Source organism: Castor canadensis, chromosome 14, assembly GCF_047511655.1.
Source record: "Castor canadensis chromosome 14, mCasCan1.hap1v2, whole genome shotgun sequence".
NCBI lineage: Eukaryota > Metazoa > Chordata > Mammalia > Rodentia > Castoridae > Castor > Castor canadensis.
The window spans coordinates 73,010,193-73,025,672 of NC_133399.1; the positions used below are offsets into that span (position 1 = coordinate 73,010,193).

General features: G+C 41.2%; 1 protein-coding gene across 1 annotated transcript in view; it reads left to right on the forward strand.

Moving 5' to 3' along the window:
- The window catches only part of Pdgfrl (platelet derived growth factor receptor like), a 40,860-nt gene that overhangs the window by 18,287 nt on the left and 7,093 nt on the right, over positions 1-15,480 (forward strand). Inside the window, exon 3 of the mRNA XM_020179344.2 lies at positions 11,174-11,325. Within this exon, the coding sequence (XP_020034933.1) occupies positions 11,174-11,325 (152 nt within the window). The remainder of the gene's footprint in view (positions 1-11,173; positions 11,326-15,480) is intronic.

Here is a 15,480-nt window from a genome sequence, read left to right on the forward strand (position 1 = left end):
ATTTTCATTTGGACACTGTTGGCAACAGTCACCCCACCCACAGACAACACAAAGGAGGGTGGACTGAGGAAGCAGACAGCAGGCTCCAGGCCAGTCTATGCAGGCTTCCTCTCTATTATGGGTAAGGAGAGGGACTTGGGCGGGAGGGTGGTTCTAAAAGGTTCTAAAAGGAAAAAGATACTAAGAATTATTTATAATCAAAAGAACCCACTGTTGAGAATCAATCTGCACAGACTTTGGTAAATACTGTGAATACTCTGGTAGTGTACTAAGAGGTTGGTACCTTTTCCTCCCAAATTATTTTATTTTGGTAAAATATACATGATGTAAAATTTATCATTTTACATATACCATTCAACACACACAAGTACATTCACATGATTAGGCAGATGTCTTTTAAGTTCAGACTCGTTGTCCTTCAAAGTGGGTTTTCTTTGTTTTCTGGGCAGAACAAATGAAAATACTGAAGCCCTCCTTTGGCCTTCTTCCTTACCTGGAGGTGCAGTTTGGGTCCAGTTTTCAGTGTCAAATCAACAGCAAATGCTGCAACCAAACTCTGATACTTACCTTCAAGTGTATTTCTACCCAGAAATTAAAAAATAAAAAACTTGTCCCACCCTGAAGATAGAGCTCTGTCTTCCCAGACTCCATGGCACCAGCACCAAGTCCCACCATGTCCCCAGAGACGGACTGGTGGGGGTGCAGGATGCAAGGCTTCTCAGGGTGTACTAAGTGTTCTGACAGTGTTCAGGTTGGAGAAAAACACAGCTCTGTTCTTTTCAGGACATGGGTGGGAGAGGGTAATAATAGAGCCAGTCTTATTGTGTTGTCAGGATACAGTGAGGTCATGTGTGTAAAATCCTTGGCACACGTAGTAAGCTGTCTCAGTAATGCTGAACTATTTTTATTCATACTACTGTATCCTAAAGAGGTAAATCACAAGAAAACAACCACTTTTCCAGGGATTTTGTTTTAGGAAAATATTTTAAAGTCATGCCTCAATCTCTTACAAACTCTATATATCCATGCTATAACTTGGATCTGGAATGTCCACCAAAGGCCCATGTATTAAAGACTTGGTCATTGGTCCAGTCTGTGGTGCTACTGGGAGGTAGTAGATCTGTGGAGGTGGGGCCTGGTGAAAGGAAGTTAGGTTATTGGGGACAGGCCCTTGAAAGAGATACTGGGTCTCTCTCTCTCTGATTACTGGCTTTCATGGAGTGAACACTTTCCTCTGCCACAGGCTCCCACCATGACCTGCCTTGGTCATAGGACCAACAGCAGTGGGGGTCACACATAACCATAGACTGACACCTCTGGAACTGTGAGTCATAATAAACCTTTCCTCCCTTAAAAGTTGATTATCTCAGGTATTTTCTGATGGAAAGCTGGCCAACACCATGAAATCCATAGCACTATGGAGGGGTGACTGATGTTCACACTAATAGTCTCAGTAATTAAGATCCAGCAACCCACCTCCCACCACAATCTAGTCATTAAAGAGAGGAAAATGTTTTCTGCTAACTTATTTTAAAAGAATGTTAACCAAAGCATTCCATTTCTTAAACCTGCTGGTTAGTCTAGGTTTGATTATCCCAGATGTCTTACACAGTATTAAAATATAGTTAAGAGGACTGTAATAAAGTGAAGAAAATGTACCAAACCAAGGACACGATAGGAATATCACAAAACTACTTTAGATGACAATTTTGGAGACTGTTGCACAATGGAACATTGTTTATGGTATCACATGTATATATATGTATAGTGATCACATGTATTTTACTAATGAAATCCTGCCTCAACAAATACACATACATGTGGATGAGGTCTGGGGTTTAATGTGTATAAAAATGAAAATTGGAATTATTGTGACATGAACATTTTTACCAGAATTTCAGTATGTAAATCTAAACAAAGCCATTTTAAAGGGTATATTAAAGAAGAGAGCAAGAAAAAAGGATAAGATAGAATCAGAAATTTTATAGACCACTGGTGTATAATGGTGTAGGAGCAGCAAACCAAAATGTTAGGGCTTTGCCACCAATATCTGGGCTCTGCTTCCTTGACATTTCTATCCACCTACAAAGCAGCTACAGGTGAACAAGTGGTAAGACACTGCCCTAGGGAGTTTTCCAGAATCTCGGTTTCACCTTGCATCCTGCATCCTCTGGGCCTTAGGATTCTGTCTTCCGGCTTTGGTTGGTGCCTTACTGTCCACACCCTTTGGCTGGGCTGCCTTTTAGGCTTGATCCTGAAAATTACATGGACTCTGCCTTCTAGATCAGTCCTGCTCCCCAAAGTCTCCACTCTCTGCACCCTGCAGCCCCAAGTCTTAGATCCCAGGTGAAACCTGGTGTCTCATTTGCCTTGGAGTAGAGGTCAGAAAACCTAAGTGCAAGTTTTCCCTTCCTTGTTATAGCTCTGCTCTTCCTTATGAACGTGACTTAGCAGCTGGGACAAGGCAGAGGACACAGGACCCTGTGTACCAACCAAAACTGATATGAGAGGGCACCCCCATACATGATTCACCTAGGTGGTTCATGGAATGGCATAATATATCATGTCTGCTGGGCACTTGGGGAAAGAGGCAGAGACTTGAAATTACCCACATAAGAGCAGAAGGGGTGACCATAGCAAGTATGTCACAACTCAGGATTAATAGGTATTCAACTAAGCAGAGTACATGCCATATAGAGTTATCATTTGGATAATTTATGTATAAAGACAGCCCACTAAGTCTGAAAGGCATATGAGAAGAAAACCAGAAATGGTTCCAACCACAAACTGCTTATGAACTAGTGATATAAAAAAAGTACCAAATACAATTGCAAAACAACTTAAGACAACGTAGGTCAGGAGCAAGTGTGTGGAGGCTGACAGGGAAGAGAGAAGGCAGCTGTCTACAGGGGCCAGAGGCAGACTGCTTCAGTGAGTGATTTCCTTGTTGTAGGAGACCAGATATTGAAGACCAAATGGAGAGAGGTGGAAATAAGAAGAAGGAGGAAGGGATTATGATATGCAGCCAATTTGGGGGAACCACTTATCTGGTATGAACCCTACATTTTACAAGTGACTAAGAGGATAAGAGGCTGTCTCAAGTTTACAGCTTTTAATAAAGCAAAGTAGTCTTGAGCCTAATTCCCAACACTCCTCAAGTCTCTAGGCCAAGAAATCAGTCTACTTCTTCAGGTTTTTTATGTTGGTTCAGAAGATTCACCATCAAAGTGACATTAATTGAAAATGTTTGTAAGAAGCCAGGCACCGGTTGCTCACACCTGTAATACTAGGTACTCAGGCGGCAGAGATCAGGAGGATCACCATTCAAAGCCATCCTGGGCAAATAGTTCACAAGACTCTATCTTGAAAATAGCTATCACATACCAAAAAAAAGGGCTGTCAGAGTGGCTCAAGGTGAAGGCCCTGAGTTCAAGCCTTAGTACCACAAAAAAAAAAAAAAAAAAAGAAAGAAAGAAAGGAAGGAAGGAAAGAAAGAAAAGAAAATGTTGGTAAGAGCGAGATTTGGTGGAGCTCTTTTCTTGTGACATCATTGTGCCATGTGCAAGTGGACTGAAATCCTATGGTCTCTGCATTCAATTTTCTAGAGTGGCTATAATATATTCACTGTGGCTGTAGCCTGCCCCATTAGCAATCCTTGTTTCCTAACAAGGGTGGTGGAACATTTTTTTCTGTCCCTCACTCATCTTCCAGACCTTTTCTGTCTGGAATACTTAGCCATGGGCATTCAGCTAAACAGAACTGAGAGATCTTTTTCTCATTTACCCACAGAGAAGTGCTGACCTTATTCTACATTGTAAGAACAGAATGGCCAGTAAGTAAGTGTGGGAGGCCAGGTTTAAGCTGCAGGGAAGTGACACAGCCTGAGGAGGTCCATATGTGCAAAGTCAGGTTGCACTCCTAATTACTTTTTAAACTCCAATGGGCATTATTTTTATAACCAACATAAAAGCATAAAATGATATCCTGAATTTTGTAGGCCTCCAAAGGAATTCCTGCTGAGCCTGTCTATTGGAAATTAACATTTTAAGAAGTGACATGATGTAAAAGTTACCTCTAGGTATTTAAAGTATACATGAGCCATCCAGGATTACACATTTATAGAGCACCTGTTCTGCAGTTTTGTCAGTGGTCTAACCTGTGCTTCTGTTTTTTTTTTTTTTTTTTTGGTCTTTTTTGGTGCTGGGATCGAACCCAGGGTCTCACGCATGCTAGGCAAGCACTGTACCACTGAGCTACATCCCAGCCCTATGCTTCTGTTTTGATATAGTTTTTCTGATTAATCCATGCTCATTGGATTTAGAAACTTAAAAAAATGATAGATAGGCAAAAAGAAGAGTCTACTGAAAATTCCAAGATACACTGTAATTCTGTAGTGTAGAATCTTCCAGGTTTATTTTTATATGTGAAGAAAAAGCTATCCAAATGTATGCACACTTAAATGAGGAACTTTCCCTCAAATACTGTAAATACTTTTCTATGTTATGCCTGTAATACCATAGGAGGGTCAACTAAATGTCTTGGATCTCTTGGAGGCTTAGATCACTGTCATTGTGTAGCTAACATCAAGGTAGCAATGATCTGTTCCTATTTGTGGAATGGTGAGACCTCAGGGTACATTTGTTTTAAGACATTATTCCAGGTGACCTGATAGAATTGTCTGTTGAGTAAATCTCTGGTGTATCAGACTTGGGTTTGGCTTGTGGTATTAAAGGGATATCCAATTCTTATTTTCTCAGAGTCTGGAAAATTTCTCAATATAGAACAGAAACTTTATCTTGGTAAAGAAGCCAGGTGTGCTGGTCAGAGAAGCAAGAAGAATGATGACAGCAGACTTGGCAGGTTGGCAGGAATAGAGGAAGGGGAATAGTCCAGCATGGTGCTCAGTCTGGCCACTGCCAAGCCAAGGACCAGAGGAATGTCACATACAGGCTGAGCAGAAGACTGCTTAGTGTTATTTCTTCTCAACAACACAGAAGAATCTGGCATAAATAATGGTAGTAAAAAGACCTGCATCAAATTCCACACACAATTGTTGGGATAGAAATACCATAGTATATGGTTTGAATTGGTTTCTTGGTTAATACTCAGACATGGAGATAAATAAAAGAAGGATCAATAGGTAGATGACAGATAAATAGACAACAGATGATAGATAGATAGATAGACACATACATATACATACATACATACATACATAGGTAAACAGCCTAATTCTGATATTGGGACTATATTTACTCTGAAGTTCCTTAGTTTGCATATTAGGTTCTTTATGAATTCTCAAACATATTTTCTTTTCTTAAAAAACCAAAATGTTGACAAGCTTCAATATGTTTTACCCAGCTGTCTGTTTCCCAGGATTTGCGTTCTGTTCATATGGCTTCATTCCCAGCATATCATGAAGCAATTCTTTTCTGACACATTCTAAATCGAGACTGAGAATAAATACAGGCCCTCTACAAACACTTGAAACACAGACAAGCAAAAACCCTTGAGTCTTTATTTCCCTTGATTCTTGGCACAGTTCCTTCCATGTGGTGAAAATTAACCACATAATTTTTAAAATAAATGTTGAATAAGGCAGATATTCAATTGCATATTTGTATCTTATCCCTTAAATTTTTTTTTTATACCAGCAAAGGCAACACAGTGTGTCCACGGCAGAAAATCTGGGAAAGTTACTTAAAATTAGCTCCCAATTCTCCTGTGGCTCCAGCACTTCCTGTGCTTATTAGCTGGGGGACTTGGGACAAATTACTTCTCTAAGCCTCAGCATCATCATTAGTAAAAGGATTAGCCATGCTGATGTGGCTATGAGAATTAAGAGGGTCATAACAACAACAGTGGTGTCTAAATGTATGGAGCACTTACTCTGTGCTGATCCTGGCTAAGCCTGGAACTTATTTGAAAAGCTTAGTGCGATGCCAGCGCTCCATGTCAGCTGTTAATCACTGTTGTCTCTGCAAATCTGAAGAGATAGGTAGAGCCAGACTGTGGAAAGCAGGTGCTCTACCTCAAGAGTCCAAAAGTCATGACGGCACTGGGATTTGAATCTGGTCAGAGTGACTCCAAAGTCTGTGATCGTAATCTCCTATGGCCACTGCCTCTCACCACAGGCCAGCCCACGGTATCCTAGTAAAACTTCTCTTTGTTGTGCACCAATCTTCCTTTTTTTTCCCTCTTAGGAGATCTCCTTCCTTTGGAATGCACAGCCTGATTTGTCCATGGTTAAATCCTTCCCTTTTCCCAAGACCTCTGGGCCTGGAAGCTTTTCCTTTTTCCTGGTTCCCATGGTAATTGCTGTATAGGGGAATTTGAGAACAGATGTTTTGCATCCCTCCTCTCCACCCAGTCTCTCTCTTAATTTCAGTCATAAAATATTTATGGGACTCATGAATAATTATTTTGTAACCCAGAGCTCATTCTGCCCTTGGTTTGCAGAGTCTGGAGGGCGGATTCCACCATTGTTACCTGGTTGCTGCCTCAGGTGAGAGGTCCCTAAGTTAAACTCCTAACTTTGAGAGTTGTTAGCACTTTTCTTTGTCCCAGCCCATGACTTGGGTCACCTCCAAAAGAGAGTAGACTGGGTTGAATGCAGGAAACTTCAGACCTCCACTGATGGGAATAAGACTATGTTTGCACAGGTGCCCATTGGAAAAGTCTTGCATGTACACACAGTCTTAAATGTTGAACAAACGCTTCTTGTATCCTAGCCTTGTTGATCACTGATTTTTCTGTACAGCAGGGCTAAAAGTGTCAGTTTGGAAGAAAAATGCCTGAAGTAAACTGATATTTAGAGGTTCTGCAGTTAATGCAAATCCTGCTCATCTTGTAATAGCTCCCAGGCCTTTTGTGTTTTATTTTTGATACATAGTCTTGATGACTTAGCCCAGGTCAGCCTTAAACTTTGGATCCTCCAAAGCCTCTGACTCCTTAGCATTTGTTATCACAAATGTGAAGCACCATACCTGGCTTTCTGCTACTTTTTAATGGCACTTTTGAAGTAACACCTCTTTTTGCTTCACTCAAACTTCTCATCCTCCATTTCTTCCAGCCCTCAGGGTGTTGTTCACCCTGAAAGGAAGGATGAATCCTCTCTGAATAGGCAGTGGCTCTGTAGGGCTCAGTGAATCCTTTCCTCCATTTCATGGCACAGCCTCAGCACTCAAAGGCCTTAGGTCATGTCCCAATCCTTTGAGCAGCTTGCTGCCTGAACTATGCAGGACCATTAGAAATGGACATTTTAAATCCAGGCATTAAACGGTAATCCTGCTAAATAATTTGTTTCCTGTTTTATGTGGTTTGCATAGAAGAGGGGGTGGAAAAATGCAGAAATGTTTTCCAGTGCATTTCCTTCCTTCCACCCCCAATCCTGCTAAAGATACAGTGTGCCGATTTCATGGTGGCAGTAGGGGTTATTCCGAAGTGTTAGATTTTTATGTGCCTGTTTGCTTTCCAAATAGGAGTGGTGTCTTATGCTTTTTGTCACTACAGTGCAAGCAAATGCCAAGCACAGAGAAGGTGTCTGATTTGTGTACCCTGGTTCTGAGCCCTACAGGGATATGACCAGATATGATAGTCTCCATGGGGAGACTTCCACTTTCATTTTCTCTTCCCTTTTCCCTGAAACCAATCTTTTCATGGTTGCCTGAGATTTTCACACTGCCAAATGAAGTGTGTGCGTGTGCATGTGTGCGTATGAGATGGAGCTCTCTAAAGGCATCTGATTATGCTGAGCATCCATTCCTTGACTTTCCTGTGACCTTGATGATCTCTTCACCCCTTATCCCCTTTTCTTTTCCTGTTGAATCCCTAGGTTTTTCAGAGGTTTCTTTTCTTTTCGAGTAAGGTTTCACTTTGTACCCAGGCTTCCTGCACCTCTTGATTCTTCTGCCTCCACCTCCTGAGTGCTAGAATTACAGGCATGTATCACAATTCCCAGCTGAATCCTAGTTTTGACTCTAGATTTTTGGCCTCAACCTTGTCTTTCTCTTCCACTTTTGTTGATCACATTCATTCTTTTGGTTTCTACTCTTACCTCTATGTGGATGACTCCCCCAAATACCATTCTGGTGCTGTTTTAATTCCTTTGTGCCAGACCTCTATTTCCAACTGCCCATAAGATATACTTAAATGATACATAGATCACAAATTCAAAATCTCCATTCTTTCTAATACAGGAACATGAACTGAGAGGTCATTCATGATGCATCTCTTTCTTCCAGCCCTTAGAGTCGGTCTGTTGTAAATCTTCCTTGGATTTGTTTAGGCCCCAGCCTTCTTGCTCCTCATTACAGCATTGCCAGCAACTCTCAGGCTCTTCCTTTTCTCCCTGCCCTTGCCATTCTGGTTCTCTCATGTCCCAACTATGGTGGACCCATCACTTCCCACCTCCCAAACTTAGGGTTGGTCCCTGCTGCTTAGTGAGTAAACATCTCACTTCTCTCAACAATATGCCTGTGACTTCCAAGCCTCTGCTATTTTTATTAATCCCTTAGCAGATTTTTCTTTTTGTTCTTTTATTTAATTTCTTTATTCCTTTTCAAATCCCTGCTGTAGTTTAGTTCTGTAATTAATGGATGAAATCTCCAAGTCATTATCAGTTTCCTTGCACCCACTGAACACCAGGTCCCCTGCAACTCTGGAGTGGCTCGTGGTCTCCTGAGCAAGCATACTATGCTCACTGTCTATTAGTCCCCTTGCTGTTTCCCTTCCTCCCCCTGCCTTAACAAGTCTATATTGTCTCATCTCCTCAAAGCTACCTCAACCTCATCAACCCACAGCAAGGAGTATCTGAGAATTTCTACCATTTTTGCATGAGGACCCCTTTAGTTATTCTTGGATCTTTTCATGTGTATCAGTTTTAGCTCCTTAATTGGATAGTTATAATGTCCTTAAAGTCCACTTTTTTATTTGCTGTGCTAACTCTCCTCAGTGCTGGGTGTGTATCGTCATTGTTATAACAGTATTCATAATAACTACTCTTAATCTCTAATTATGTATAACTAGAACTAATTAGGATAATACACTGAGCCAGGCATTGCTTGATGTACTTTATGTGCATTTTATTATCTAATGAGTATATATTCATTACATAGTTAAGTAACTTAGGAAGATTTGCTCAGTTGTACCAGCTGTGTGAGTCAGGGGAATTACTTCTGCTGAGATTTAGTGTCTTCATCTGCCATGTCAGTTAGGTTTTTGTTACTATTACAAATGCCTGAAAGAGAAAAGGTTTATTTTGGCTCACAGTTTTAGAGCTGCCAGTTTGGTTGACTGGCCCCATTGCTTTGGGCTTGTGGTGGCATATCATTATGGGAACACACAGTGGAGCAAAGCTGTTCTTCTAATGCCCAGGAAGTGGGAAAAAAGGAAGAGGAACGGGGTTGAGTCTCCCCTATCCTGCATAAGAACATGTCCCCAGTGATTAATGACTAGAAGATCTCTCTCACTAGGCCCCACTTCTTAAAGGTTCTACCATCTTCCAGTAGCTCCATGGGTTGAGGACATGGGCCTTTGAGGGACACTCCAGATCCAAACTACAGCATCTTCAAAATAGGTAACTGTGTGTCTGCTTTTTAAGGTTCTGCCATCTCCAACTCTGTGGTTCAATTCAGTTTCAATTCACTCATATCTGGGGAATCCTCACTGTGTTCTTAGCACAGATTTGTCACTCAGGGAATATGAAACAAACATGGCTCGGTCCCTGGTCCCTTCCCTTATCACTACCTAGTGCAATAACAGGAAGCCAGGGTGTCTGAGGAGTAGAGAACAAGGAAGCCAGTTACTTCATTAGCAGAAAGTGGGAGGATTCCTGAGAGTCTATTGTAATTAGAAGCTTCCTGAGGGAGGAGAGATTTCCCTTTTAGGAGGCCATTGACAGTGGGAGTACAAAGACACCTCTTGACACAAGTTATTCCGCAGTGAACTGGAAAAGGGCAGTGTTTAACCAGCCCACCAGACATTTTGCATGTGCTAAATTTAAATTGGTGACCACACTGACATTGTTGTAAGATAAAACAGGAGAATCTCAACCACATCAGAAAACTATGTGGGTTCAGTGGAGTGGAATATTTGGATGTTTGAGATGAATCCTCAGATGAAAACCATTTATTTTGACATCTCCTTATGCCGAGACTCATAAGCCACCAGGGAGCATCTGTTACAAAGATGGTACATCTAGATTCCTGTCACAATATAATGTAATTAATTACCATCACAATTGGCCAATATTAGTGTTTAATATTAATTATGCCTTTCTTCAGTTAAAAAAGGAATTGAAGAATTTGCAAACATATTTGCCTGGTAACAAGAGAAAAGCACAAGAGAAAAAAAAGCTAAAGGTAGAAATGATAGGGAAAGCACACAGGTCCAAAGTTAAATAAACTTCAAGATTTGGCCCAGAACTAGGGCTCGCACTGCATGCTAAATAGAAATAACAGCAGCAGGACCCTTCACTGTTTAGGTTCTGGGGGAAAGCACTTTCTTTACCACAGGTGGGTTGCATACTTGGAGTTCAGCATCATAACAACCAATGCATTTTTTTCCCTAAAGAAAAGTTTCCTTATTTTTCTTTTTGGCAGTACTGAGGTTTGAACACAGGGCTTCACACTTGCTGGGCAGGTGCTCTTACCACTTGAGCCACTCCACCAGCAAGGTTTCATTTTTAATAATGATAATGTTGCATTGCTCAGATTGCAAGCTCATATCTGCAAACTTATCCTTATTGATGAAAAGTATGTTGGATATTGGATAATTCTGTATGCTCTCATTCATGATGTTTGCTTTGAAAAGAACTCATTAAAAACAAAAGCTAAAAGCAAAACACCAGCCTCAGGCTTTTTGGCTGAGCTTTCCAATGCACCCATCATCTTACTTAAGGGAAACCCCAGTTCTGAGTCCAAAGAGAATTTCCTCTGCTTGGAAAATATAGTTGTCACTTAATATTTCCTTTTAGGAAATGATTTTTCTCTTTGCTTTCCCCACACTGTTTCCCCCAAACACACTCTGATAGCTTTGTGCCATCTGAGAGAGGCACAGTCTGTTGCATTCACTGGAGTGTTTTTATCTGAGAACAATGGAGCAGAGTGCTGGCTGGTGGGGGTCTGGCCCGGCTCTGACCTGCCCTGAGTTCCTGTATCTTTTGTACTCATAGCGTGAAGCAGCATGAACGCTACGGCCAGCTGACCCTGGTCAACTCTACTGCAGCTGACACGGGTGAATTCAGTTGCTGGGGGCAACTTTGCAATGGCTACATCTGCCAGAGGGACGAGGCCAAAACAGGTTCCACCTACATCTTCTTCACAGGTAATGTGTTTGGTACATTAGTGGAACTCTTCAGACTTCTGAACTTGGCCCAGAACTGGGGTTCCCACCATATGCCAAATAGCAAATAATGAACCAAGACCTCTCAGTGTTTAGGCTCTGTGCTAAAATGCTTTATGTCAATTAATTCATGTAAATATTACAACAACCCTTTATGTTAAGTATGAATGTTATTTCCATTTTTCTTTTTTTTTAATGGGAAAGTTGTGATTTAGAGAGCTTAAATACATTCTTAAAGTCTCATAGCAAGTACATGGATTTGAACATAGGATGGTCTGATTCCAGGGTCTGTACCTGTGCTGTTCAATATGGTAGCCACTGGGCAAATGTGGCTACCTAAACATAACTGAGTATTAATTAAAATTGAATAAAATTAAAAACTCATTTCCTCAGTCACACTTGCCACATTTTAATCACTCAGTTGTGACATGGAGCATTAAAGTGTTCTCGATCCATATTGGCCACATAGGAACATATCCATCACTGCAGAAAGTTCTATCAGATAGCCACGCTGTTGACTATTCATTACTGTGCTCTCAGAACCTATGACGGCCTCCTTTCTGAAGCCTCCATAGTCACAGGAAGCTTTGCTAAAGGCCTCTCAAATTTGTTCCTATGTGTACCCTGATCTGAGGTGTAAGGGGCAGGATTCCCAAAGGTTGTTGCTCCTGTGGCTCCAGCTGCAGTACTGAGCCTAAGTGAGGAGGCTGGAACATGCAGGTCACAGTGGAGAACTCGTCTCCTCTGTGCAAGGTGGAAGTTGCACTTTGAGAGACAGGTGTTGCAGTATGCCCGGCTTCCTCCACACATCCCCAACCTCCTCCTCTGCTGAGCCCTCTAAGCTCTGAAGTTAGAGGATGAACTTCTCCAACAAGGTTCAGAGGTCCAGAACAACTTTCAGGTAGCTTGCAAATCCCACCTTCTGCTGCTGCTGTTGTCCAAGGCTCTTCAGCTGAAGCCAGAATTCTTTCTTGGTGTGGGCAGGGTTTTCACGAGATTTGTCTTTATTCTGAATCCTTCTGCCTTTCAGACCTGGGGCTGTGACCCAAATGATCTTACACTCTGGCCATTAACTGATTAGCAACATCTCACGTATTTTTCCCTTCCTTCCCAAATAGCTCCTCCTTGACAAGATAATACACTAGCAGGGCATGCTACAATTCTAGAGGCACAGGTACCTCATTTCAGTTCCACGAAATCCCTAGGAAATGAGTAAAAGCTACTTCATTATCTCTGCTTTAGAGGTAATATGCTGATGCTGAGACTCAAAAAGGCAAGATGACTTTCCCAGTGTTCTTGTAGTGAGTGGCAGAGTAAGGAGTCAAACCCTGTTTCTCTGACCCACAATTCAGTGTTATTCCTGCTTTGAACCCGCCCTAGTACAAAGTGATTGGCGTACCGATAGATGGACAGATAGACACTAGCTAGCATCACTGGTTCTGGACAGGAGAAGTGCTAACAGATGTTCATAGCAATCCCTTCATGTCCTCATTTTGAAATATGCTAGACAGAATTTCCCTGTCCCTTTTGTATTATACCACACTAGAAAGCAACAGTGGAAAAGGCTACCAGTTAATATTAATACCAGCCTGTTATTCCAGACAAGTACAGGTGCCACATTTCAAGTTGCAGCATGAAGATTCTTTGCCAAGACTAGAACTGTTGTATCTTCTGAGAGTGTTGGGTTATGAACTGAAGGCTCCACGTGGACAGAATATCCTATTAGGTTTATGGGGTCTTTTTGAGTTTTGTAGGTGGGTTCTCTAAATTTCTGGAAGTCTTTTTGTAAGCCAAAAGAAGGCTAACGAATTGACGTTCAAGAAACCTGAGTCAGGAAAAGGAGGTAACCTAAAGTATTGTATCTTTTTTTTTTTTTAATTCCTCAGCACACCAAACTAAGAGTTCAATTCAGTATAGGATTTGGTAATTTCTATTTTCAAGTGTGGATGGGTTTGGAAGATGAGCTGTTACAGAAGCTGAGGTTCCTGCTGCTGGCTCCAGATTCCTTCAGAGCATATGCTCCCAGCTACCCATGTGGAAAAACATCTGCCATTCATTATATTTCATGTTTACTAGAGTTTGATTGAAAACACTGGGAGGCTTCCTTTTTTTGGGAGAGGGGTGGCATTGATTGTTAATTTGTTCAGTGTTTGATTAACTATATTTCCTCCTGGCTCTCAGAGGAATTTTCTTCTCTCTTCTCTTTCTATTGAAATATAACACACAGGAGGGAGGGGGCGGGGGGGGGTGAAGGGAGGGAGCGGAGGAAGGGGGGAGAAATGACCCAAACTTTGTATGCACATATGAATAAAAAATAAAATTTAAAAAAAAAAGAAATATAGCATACATAAAGAAACACATTCAAATTCTAAGAATACAGCTTAATAAATTGTCCTCAAGGGAGCAGACACACAATAACCCCCACCCAGATGGATCAAGGAGGAGGACATTGACAGCAGGAGGACTTTCTCATAGTAAAAGGCTTGGCAATAATTTTCATATGTATGGAAACCACATTTAACAAGTACTTTACTAAATACTGAGTTTGCTGTAATTTAGATTTTAGTTTATAGACTATTAACTTTAATTTTTTGGAACATAAAATCCAGTGTGTGTTTAGTTTTCTTAAAGTGATAAGTTACATGTGTGGATATAAACATTTTCAGGGGACATATGTGACCTATAATTTAAAAAATGATCTTCAACACTCTTCTCTTTGTAGATGGAAGCTACTGAATGCATATATATCTGTATATATATGCAATATATATTAAGAGTCAAACACTATTTTTCTAACCCATGATCCAGTGGAACTCTTCCTAGGACAAAGTGATGGGTGGGAATACAATCTGCATTTGTGGGGGGGTTTGTGGGTGTGTGTGTGAGAAAGAGATGCTGCAGATCAGACCCAGGGCCTTGTGTATGCTAGACAAGCTCTGTATCACTGAACTACATTCCCAGCCCCTATACATATATTTTAAAAGTGACTGGTAGAGTCACTTATTTCCAAGCATGTATTATACTACAAGAAATAAGGCACCATTTTTTGTTCTGAAATTTAGATTGTTCAGTAATTCTCCTGGCTTTGCTTATTGATTCAGATTATTCTACAAACTTAAAACAGATTTTCCTCTACAATTATAAAATTCTTAAATGTTACTGCTGAAAAGATATCTTTAATGTTATCTACTCCAGGTTTTTCTCTTAATAAATGGGGATGCTGAAGCACAGAGATTAAATGACATATGCAAGGACACGTAGACTTACTCTGTCTGAACACATGGCTGTTAGGCACAACAGTAGATAGGTATCCTTACCTAAGCCTGAAAGTCAATTTATAAAGTGACATAAATCACCTAGTCTGGTGGATATAAATCCTCGAAATGATGGAGACCCTTTGAGTCATGGCAGATTCATTCTTCCTGGAGCCAGAGAGAAGGCCTCCATGTTAGTGAACTTGGCACTCAGCCAAAGAACTCTTGGCCATGAAGATATTTCAGTTTGTTTCCAGTAATCCTGTGCCCTACCTAAAACATTACACAGCTGTGACACAGAAGGTTAGTAGAGGAGAAAGCCAAGAAAAATTACTTGTTTCAGGAACACTGCAAGGAAAACACAGGAAACAATTTAACAAGTGTTGTAGTGTGATTAGCCCCAAAGATTTCTCTCAGCAATTACTATAATATTCCCTCACAGAATGATTCAGAAAACAAAGGATTTAATGTGTCGTGCCAAACAAAACAAACAACACACGAGTGCATGGAAGAAACAAAATAAAAAGCCCAACTTGGAATCCCTTCACCATCCTAGAGACAGTTTGGGCAAGCCAGTTCTCATTTCCCCCCTTTTTGTAAGATAAAAATGCCACCATCCAGGGCCTAGAGAATCTGGCAGAGTGCTTTTTGAGAGTACAGGGGAGATAATACAATATTGGCTGAAGGTCCCCAGACAGGTAGTGGCCAAGTGGAGGACAGACTTGAGACCGGCAGGTTCTTCCTCTACTAGCCTTAACAAGCACTAGGTCCTCTGGGTTGGGAGGGCAGGGTGAGAACACCAAGCCTGTCACCGTGCTGGGCCCCAGCAGAACTCCCATGTGCTGAGAAATGCCTCCTAATGGGTTGTTCCTGACTGTAGGCT